The 9,982-nt window shown below is 39.7% G+C and overlaps 1 protein-coding gene across 3 annotated transcripts; it reads left to right on the plus strand.

The window, feature by feature from the left end:
- Window positions 1-264: 264 nt before the first annotated feature.
- Window positions 265-7,656, plus strand: dusp12 (dual specificity phosphatase 12). 3 transcript variants are annotated; one of them, XM_040142708.1, is made up of 9 exons: window positions 265-325; window positions 440-523; window positions 1,348-1,612; window positions 3,521-3,634; window positions 3,936-4,054; window positions 4,320-4,407; window positions 4,710-4,801; window positions 7,023-7,102; window positions 7,404-7,656. In XM_040142708.1, exons 3-9 carry the CDS (start codon window positions 1,350-1,352, stop codon window positions 7,545-7,547), a joined length of 900 nt encoding a protein of 299 aa, XP_039998642.1. In that variant the 5' UTR covers window positions 265-325; window positions 440-523; window positions 1,348-1,349; the 3' UTR covers window positions 7,548-7,656. The 3 variants fall into 3 exon arrangements, with proteins under 3 accessions (XP_039998642.1, XP_039998641.1, XP_039998643.1); XM_040142707.1 differs by lacking the exon at window positions 265-325 and having other exon boundaries at window positions 334-523; XM_040142709.1 differs by lacking the exon at window positions 265-325 and having other exon boundaries at window positions 334-523; window positions 7,026-7,102.
- The last annotated feature ends 2,326 nt before the right edge of the window (window positions 7,657-9,982 follow it).

Here is a 9,982-nt window from a genome sequence, read left to right on the forward strand (position 1 = left end):
TTACTTACACTTCTCACTATTTGCGACCATATCTACATACTGTTGGGGCACCAAAACATAGTACGCGATAAAGTATGATTGAAACGTCTGCAGTGGCAATATAGGCGGAATTACAGGTCACAGAATTTGCTGTGTCGCTGGTGTTGGGTCTAAGTCTGTCTCTCCTTTCATTAACCTGACCCCCACTTTACTCTGACCCTAACCGCCGAGGGCAGCCTGAATTTTCTTGAACCCAGTTTCGATGAAACCACGCTCACTTCCGTATTTGTCAGGGAGGCGACGGGGCTTGGCTAAATCTGACAGGAGGGAACGGACTTCGACCCAAGTACGTGTTTCTGGCCGGACAGTTTAAAAGGCGAACCAAATACCAAAGTGACAGCACGTTTACTTTTTTGATTTAGGTCCATAACATGTTTTGTTTTACTCGGTGTCTCTGTAGTTAGTACACGTTTGGTCCGAAAACGGAAGAGCAGGTTTCACAGGAAGGGCTAAAACAACTGAGAAGCTAAGCTAAGCAAACGAGGTGGGTTAACTACGGTATCCTCAGGCGGGCGGTCATGGGCAAACAGCCCCACGTTAATTAACAGCTCAGATGCATGTACATAACGGACTGAGCTGGGTTTACACAGAGGTTGGAAAAATGCTAGCAAACACAATTACTACTTGTTTTAGGTGCGAAAGGTTCTTAGGTCAGGACGTGTAAGTCTAAAGACACGCCAGTCTTTATCTTTGTTGATTAGTAATTTAGCAGTTGTCAATCTGTATCCAACAAATAGCATAAAAACAGATAACAGAAGTGAGGCAAATGCGATAGGAGAGGTCAAGAAGCCACAGACTTATACAGTGAACCTCCTCATATTAAGAAAGAAAAAAATATATAAAAACATGTATTTGTTAAATGAAAATACATATAAATGCGAAATAAGGGAAAACAAGGCACATTAAATGTAACATCCTTTATAAATGCAATCTAAAAAAAACAATGTTTTCGGCATTTTCAAATTGCCCTGCATTGACACTTAAAACTGAGATAATTGTATTTTCTCCTCCAATCTTTAATTTCCACATTTTTAAAGCAAACATATCTAACGAATGAAATGCACAATCATACAAAGATACGAAAACAGACAAACAGGTATGATAAGAAGAGGTTTGTTAGGTTTCTGATATCCAGCCTTTCGGATACATACAGTACAAAAGAGCTGCTAAAGCAATCACTAGTAATATTTGTGATAACACAATCATGTGGGATCAGCTCCTCTTTTCAAAGATCATTTGAACTCCTGAGTGTCCTGTTTTGGTTTTGGAAGAGGAACTTTGGTGTCAGCTCTCTGCCTTTCTCTGCAGTCATGCTCCTGGTGGACCCCGGTCTGTACATTGGCACTGCGGCCGATCTCAACGACAGGCAGGTACTGGCTGAGGCAGCTGTCAGTCATATCCTGTCTGTGGACTCCGTCGACCCTGCCCCTCTGCTTCCTGCTGATGGTGGCTTTTGCAGGAAGTGGGTTAATGTTCTGGATGAGGTGACCTCTGATCTCCTGAGTCACATGGATGACTGCTTCCTTTTCATTCAGGAGGCTGTGGATGGAGGCCGGGCTGCAATTGTTCACTGGTAAGGGTCAGAGGTCAGCGGAATGCTTGAGTGAGTTTTGCTCTGTTGTTTTTCTGCCATCATGTCACTTGTATCCCTTGATGTTTTTCCACCCAGTGTTTAAATTTTGTGATGGGTTATGGTAAATTTCCATAAAATGTATCCACATCACAAAAGCTTTTGTCACTAAAGAAACCTAATGACACAGACACAGGTTTAGTTGAGTCTCATTTAGCAGTATAAGGTGGCTATTTAGTTTTTAATAGTTGGTTAGCTGGTTTACTGCCAACCGCAGTTTATCAAAGACCTGATGTGGTCAATATTTATGGAGTATGCCACCAGAATAGACTTGCAGTGGCAAATTTAAGTTGATTATTTAAAAATAAATCATTAAATGATTAATTAAATTAGCATCTAAATGTTTATAATTAAAAAACAAAATAACCATTAAAAAAAGTAAGCAATGCCAATCAAATATGCCGTTTGATAACTATTTAATTTTTCTATCTTTGAAGGAATTTTATAGTGATTTAGTACTACACTTTCATAAAGTTTGGGAACTCACAAAAGATAGATTAAAAGAGAGTGGTCAAAATCGAAGCAGTAGAAGCACAATTATCTTCCCTAGTACGGGAGAAGCTCCAAAAAGTTCTCATAATGCACCTCAGTAGCATCTTTCATAAAGCCCCCTCTGCCTCCTAAAAACCCATTTTAAAATTCTTGATTATTTTCATTATCAATTTATTCTTTTAATTTTTTCAAATATTCATCAATTAATGTTAATTTTTAAAATGACAAAAAATATGAATAATGTTCAACAATATTTTCTAGAGCCCAAGTCGATGTCTTGTCTTGTTAGACCATCAGTCGAAAGTCCAAAGATATTACATGTTCAACGATGTACAACAGAGAAAAGCAGAAAATGCTCCTGTGGTTCTAGCTGAAAGTTGGAATCAGAGAATGGTTGGCATTTTTGATTAATGTATACATTGGAGGAGGTGTTCAGATCCTTTACTTAACCAAAGTTACCAGTAAAACAACCTCTAAAGGGTCACAAGATAGATCTGAGGGGTCATGACATGATTAAAGGGCAAACAAAAAGAAGGTCCTTCTATACAAATATGGATTTTTTTTCAGACATTTCTTTAATCTTTGGGCCTCAGACAGTTATTTAAATGGAACCATCTGAGAAGTTGAGAGGGGAAATGTCTTCTCGGTGGAACTGCTAACAGCTAATAGACATCTGAAATGTGGCGAAGGGGCCCCAACCAGACAATGTTTTGTTGGTAAGGGGTCACAAACCAAAGTTTAAGAAACACTGGTTTAATCTTCAAAAATATGTTGTTTTCTAAGCTTGTGATATTTAAAAAAATGTATACAATTTTAATATGTAGGGTATCTAGTATCTATATCTGTCAAATAAATAGTACTACTAGTAGAGTAATGTTCGTCCATTGAGACACTTGTGTTTAATTTAAAGATATTGTCCCTCATAAAGTTTTAAGCAGAGCAACAGGAGGTCTCATGGGACTTTTTCATGGAATACCTTTTAGACATGTCACATCGGGAAAATAACAGGTGTCAATAATAAAATGAGTGATGGCCGAATTCCATTTAGCTGCTTCAGTTTCAGGTTCCTGGTATTGTTCGTGCTGGCTCACCGTCACACTGTCATGTCTCACTGGGAGACTTGAATAGAATGGAGCCAGCGTTAGTTAATGTTATTAGTAACACATCTGCTTTTCCTTCTATGACATGTCAAAATGTCTGCTGAAATGTGTACAATAATTTAGTACAATAATTCTAGTACACCATTAACCAATTCCAGGATATAAACAGTAAATAGGAAAACAATGCTGAATGGTAAACTAACAAACAGACAGAAAGCATGACCCTGTGTGTGTGTGTGTGTGTTTGTTTGTGTGTTAGCCAGGCTGGTCGAAGTCGCAGTGCCACCATTGTTACTGCTTATCTAATGAAAAGATACCAGCTGGGCTTCAGTGAGGCTTACCACAGACTGAGGAGTGTCAAACAGGACGTACAGTAGGTGCCTGTGTGTGTGTGTGTGTGTGTGTGTGTGTGTGTGTGTGTGTGTGTGTGTGTGTGTGTGTGTGTGTGTGTGTCTGTCTGTCGATGTTGCATCTGCATGTCCTCTTGAATTTTTCAGTAATTTACTGAGTGAGTTTACAGTTTTTATAGTATCTGCAAGGCTAGAGTCAACTAGAGATACATGATAAAATAGGGCTTTTTGTTTTTTGGGTGAAGTGACCTTATCAAGAGTTGTAAGACATGTAATCTTTATTCGACCCAGAACAGATAATTGATAGCTGCTGCTGTGTTTCAGGGTCAACAGTGGGTTTGAGGAGCAGTTGTGTCTGTATGAGGCCATGCACTGTGAAGTGGACACGTCCAGTCCTCTGTACAAACAATACAGACTGACCAAGATTACTGAGAAGTACCCTGGTAAACACACACGAAAACTTGTACTTCTGTCTTTGTGAGGACACTCCCTGACGTAATGCGTTCCCTAGCCCCTTACCATAACCTTAACCATCACAACTACATTTTTACATGGATCATTATTTGATTATTGATTTCCAACAATTTCTGTTCCGACTTTGTGTGTGTGTGTGTGTGTGTGTGTGTGTGTGTGTGTGTGTGTGTGTGTGTGTGTGTGTGTGTGTGTGTGTGTGTGTGTGTGTGTGTGTGTGTGTGTGTGTATTGGCAGAGATGCAGCAGTTTCCCAGGGAGTTGTTTGCCGTCGACCCAGCCAACTTCAGCTCCTCTGAAGTATCCTATCGCTGCAGGAAATGCAGGTGACAGGTGCAGAAGTTTATACAATGGCTGAATGGAGGAAGGTTTTATAGTGATACTGAATTCATGTCATATGGGAATAGTCAAAGACCTTCAACTAGGAAGCTGTACTGTCTTTTTTTTATTATTATTTTTAATTCCATCTGAATTTTGATGCCAGTAACAGGGGAACACCTTTTGCTGTCTGCAAAGAGTGGTGCATTTATTTCAAAATAAGCTGCTTCACAAATCCTTTTGTTATCAATATGTTTTTGGAAATGCACTTTCCTGACTCCAGTACTTATCTCCACCTTCTCCTCTGCAGACGCACTCTGTTCCGTGGCTCTAGTATTCTCAGTCACCCAGTAGGAGAAGGAGCATCAGCCTTTGGTCACAAGAAGTTCAGTAACCTCACTGGTAAGAGGACACTACACACCGTACGTGCGGAGAGGCAGAGATACAGCATGAGGTGAAAGGAACAGGAGCATGTCAGTGTTTCGAAAAACAAACAACAGGAAGTTAGCAGCAGAATATAGACAACTATAGAAGGGGCTCACTCTCACTGTCGTATAACCTGCTGGTTTATTGGCTCACATCACTGTATAAGGATCACATACAGTCCAGACTGTAGATATTTGGACGGTTACACATTTTTTGTTCTTCAGGCTCTGAGCTTCAGCACATTCAATTTGCAATTAAATAATAGCTACTACATTAAAGTACCAAGTCTCAGCTTTAATTTGAAAAGGTTTACATCAACAGTGAAAGAACTTTGTGTGAGATATAGCCCTTGTAATACATAAAGCCCAAATAGTAGGGTTTCAAAAGTAATTGGACACTTGGCTGCTAAATGTTTCTTGGGCAGCTGTGTGTTGTTTCAACTTTAGTTCATGCACAAAAGAGCTCATACGTGTTGCTGCAGTTGATCAGAGTTGTTCCAGCACATCCCCCAGCGCCCTGTTGCTGGTTCGTGGTTTGTCCCTCGTTGCGTCTGTAGGCCCTCACTGCTGCTGACCCGGAGAGCCACACGAACCTTGCTGTTTCAGAGTTGCTCCAACCCAGTCGTCTCGCCACAACGATGAATTATTTGGTCCTTGTCAAGGTCGCTCAGGCCTTTGCACCTGCACATTTCTACTGCGTCCAGCATGTTGACTTTGAGAACTGACTGTTTACTTACTGTCAAATATATCCCAGACAGAAATGTGCCGTTGTTGTGAGATAATAGTTATTTGCTTCATTTGTGCGCGGTCATAATGTATTGGCTCATCTGTGTATGGCTGTATGTATTAATAATTTCTCTGCTGACGGAAACAACAGAATTAATGCAAAGGTATACAGGAGCATTCTGGGCTCAGATTCAGCCCGAAGCATCAAAACCCATTGGACGACATTTCATCACTCAGAAGAACAACATCCTAAACGTATGGCCAAAGCAACATCAGAGTTTGTCACGGTGAAGAGGTGGAATATCCTCGACTGGCCGATTCAATCATTTAATCTCAGTCCAACTGGGCCACATTCTACTCACTGAAGACCAGACTAAAGGCAGAGACCCCACAACAAGCAAGAGCTGAAGGTGGCTGCAGTTGAGAACATCTGATAGAGCATCACCAGAGTAGATACAAAGTGTCTGCTGATGTCTGTGGGTTGTGTATCTGTCCAATTACTTTTGAACCACTAAACTCTGGGCAATACTTATTAAAATCAATTCTATATTGATGTAAACGTATTGAAATTAAAGCTGAGACTTGGTACTTTAATGTAGTATCTATTATTTTATTGCAAATTGAATGTGCTGAAGCTCAGAGCCCGAAGAACAAACGTCTAAATGTCTGAATAATAGCAGTCTGGACAGTATGAGTAACCAGTAATAAGCCAGTAATAATATGATCCACACCGGGATAAATCCTAATCGGGATGTGGATGATACTATATGTGCACAGGTGTGTCCTCAACTAAAGTCATGTAGTGTTAAGTGGGTTTAACAAAAGATAGCCCATAATGATAAACAGTAATCTGCACCCTGAAATGAAAGTAATGTCATCAATGTCCCAGGGCAGGCAAATCCTGGCTTTTTGATTAAGATGTGTAATGAAGGGTGAAAACATAGAATAAATACTGCATCATAAAATATGGCCAGAACAGCCATGAGTGAAAGGCTTACATTAATAACACCGGCTCCTCTGGACAGCAATGACAGAGACCGTCATGTGGAGGCATCAGAGACACTCCTGCACAATGAACAGTGACCTGGATAATGTTAGAATCATAGAGGGTTATGAATAGTCAGATTATGTTCTCTGATATATTATGAACGTGATAATACATAACAGAGACGTGTGTTTGTATAAATACTAATCACCAGATGACGTTGAATGAAGTTGAATAAAGTAAAAATTGAAATAAAGTATTATAAAATTAATAGAATTGTCATCAAAGATTTTAATGAAAAGATCAGTCCCCCTCAGACGTGGCAGTGGAACCCTAATTACTCCTTCGTCATTCTGATAGTTTTATGAAGTCTAACGGGACCTGAGCAGAGGTCCGATCGGCCAGAATATCTCTAGACGCCTGTGTGGGTGGGACCACAGACTTGTAGTGTATCATAAGTAATGACACGGAATGTGTTGTTGTCTAGGAGATGTCCAGTGTACATCTTACTTCATTGAACCAGTGCAGTGGATGGAACAAGCTTTACTTGGGGTGATGGATGGACAGGTAATGTACACTTGGACACTTGGACACACACACACACTATAGTTGTGAGGACACTCTTTGACATAATGCATTCCCTAGCCCCTTGCCATAACCTAAACCTGAATCTACTCATGACCCTAAAGCCAAGTCTTATACCTTAAACAGCCCTTTGAAGTTGTGAGGACCAACTTAAATGTCCCGACGATGCCAGTGAGGCATAGATCTGCTGATCTGCGTAACCTACATGAAGCACACTGGTTTCATTATCTGCACTTACAGCATGCTGTTTCCCTCCTCTCCTCTCCCGTGTTTGTGTGTGTAGCTGCTGTGTCCTAAGTGTGGCTCGAAGCTGGGCTCTTTCAGCTGGTGTGGGGATCAGTGTTCGTGCGGTCGCTGGGTCACTCCCGCCTTCCAGCTGCACCGCAACAAAGTGGACGAGATCCGACAGCTGCACACACAGAAATAACATCACGTCTTGAGTCTCAAACAGCCCTCTGAAAGTCTGTCTGAAAGTGAGGACCGGCCCAAGTGTCCTCACTTTCCCAGAATGTCCTCATTTGCCCTCACTCCGTAAGGTATATAACTCAAACTGGTCCTGTGTCCAAATACACAATACACAATCACACAATCACACCCATATACACACACAGGCACACACACACAAATGAATGCAGTCTCTGCAGGCAGAAGAAAGTAATGTTACAATCTGTAATCCAGTATTCCAGTAAAGAATTAATGATTAAAGAATTTATCAACTTTCAGAAAAGAGAGGGGATTTTTTTTTTTTTTTTTTCCAGCTGATTTTCAAGGTCAAGAATTTAATGTGCAAGTATGACATATGACTGCTTTGCAATACACACATATTGTAAATAAAAACCTACCTGTAAATATCAAAAGACAAATTTGCACTGATCTTTTTCTGTTACTGCGTAAATTAATCTGCAGTGGTACATGTTACATGCCCCTTCATTTCATCATTGGTCAGGTTATAACAATAATAGTTGAGTCTGTGGGTGGGTGGGTGGGTGGGTGGGTAGGTAGGTAGTCACAAAGGTCACATAAACATCTGCTCTCTTTTAAATGATATTACTGTAACCTCATCTAAAACAAGGCAAGACAGTTGACATGTCATTGCACATTGTCCTTGCTCAAGATGCATCACTTATTATTTCGGCCTTTTCATGTCTCAATTCTTCCTCCCTTTGGTATTCATTTTTAATTAACAGCCAACAGAAGAGTTTGGTTCCTTCCATCTGACAGCGCAGCTAGCTTCAGATCCCGACTGAGAGAAGAACACAAAGATCACACTGTGATCCAGCTGGACAGATGTCTTTGTTCTACACTCTAGTTTCTGACAGGCAGGTGGTAAAATAAAGAGACTACATTTCTCAGTCGTAATTTAAATGACATAAAGTGTAAACATCACTTTAATCTTACAGTTGGTAAAGGTGGAGCTACTTTTCATTACTCTACATACTGCTGGATAACTTTTGAATTCCACTCAGGGATCAAAAAAGTCTTAAACTATAATAATACATCGTAAAACATAAATAGTACAAGTACTGATAAATTGTTGTTAAGCACAGTATTGGAGTAAATGTACTTTGGTACTTTACTGTTACCACCATGTGTTATATAATGTCCATCGTCATGGATGTCTGAGGGCAGGAAAATGCTTAATACATGATTGTAATAACTAATGGTGGAAAGTAACTAAGTATATTTACTCAAGTACTGTAGTTATGCACAGTTTTCATGTACTTGTACTTTACTGGGATATTTCCACTTTGTGCTACTTTATACTTATATTCTACTACATTTCATTTGGAAATCTGTACTTTCTACTCCACTACATTTATTCAACAGCTCTATTTGCTGGTTACTTAAGATTTTACACATAAAACACATGGATGAGCTTATAAAACACACTGTTAAAGATAAACTATTGGGTGCCAACCTTTTGGGCTTGTGACCCCTACAAAAAAAAAACAACAAAGAAACAAATAAAACCCTTTTTTGTATATCTGAGTCATTGGCATTTCTATCAAAGTGTGGTTATTCTTCTAAACTTCTCAGGTGGTTTGATTTGAATAAATGTTTGAGGCACACACAGGTAAAATTATCCAGCAGACCACAAAAGATTCAGTGCAAAGGCCAAAAGAAGACGACAAACTCTTGTAGCTGAACTCTGTGTATTTATCCTATTGATCATTTCACCACCCCCCAGATTAATCTTGTGATGCCTTGAAGGGGCCTGACCCCCTGGTTGAGAAGCACTGAACTACACTGCCCATCAGTATACACAGTATAGCTACAAAAGTAAAATGCTACTTGGACATTGTTGCATCAGTTTTAACAATCTACATAATGTCATACAGAGTGATGTATCAATCACAGGGCAAATTTTTTACTTTGACTTTGACACTTTAGGTACATTTTGCTGATAATACTTCTGTACTGAAGAGGGATTTTGAATGAAGTACTTTTACTTTTAATTGAGTGTTTTCACATGATTGTAATGGCTCTCTTACTGAAGTAAAGGATTCGAGTACTTCTTCCACAACTGTTTGACCTTTTGCAGGCAATGGTACAAGTTTTTAAAGATTTAGATTAGTCAAATGTAGTTTAAATGTAAATGTAGTTTTCTCATGCCTTAAAAATAACATTCATAGATATCAGCCCACAGTGAGGCAGTTATAATTGTGGTCCTAAACTGGATTAAATGAGATTAGACCACTGGCTGTGCCTGTATGACTTTGTGTGTAGTGGACCATCAGTGTGCCAAACTAGTACCAGAACAACCAGAATGGTGCTAAGAGTTTGTTATCTTAGTAATATATTTCTATGTTATTCATACAGGACATGTATCATTTAGAAAAAGTCATGCAAGCACAAAACCGC

This window comes from Xiphias gladius, chromosome 14, assembly GCF_016859285.1.
Source record: "Xiphias gladius isolate SHS-SW01 ecotype Sanya breed wild chromosome 14, ASM1685928v1, whole genome shotgun sequence".
Taxonomy (NCBI): Eukaryota; Metazoa; Chordata; class Actinopteri; order Istiophoriformes; family Xiphiidae; genus Xiphias; species Xiphias gladius.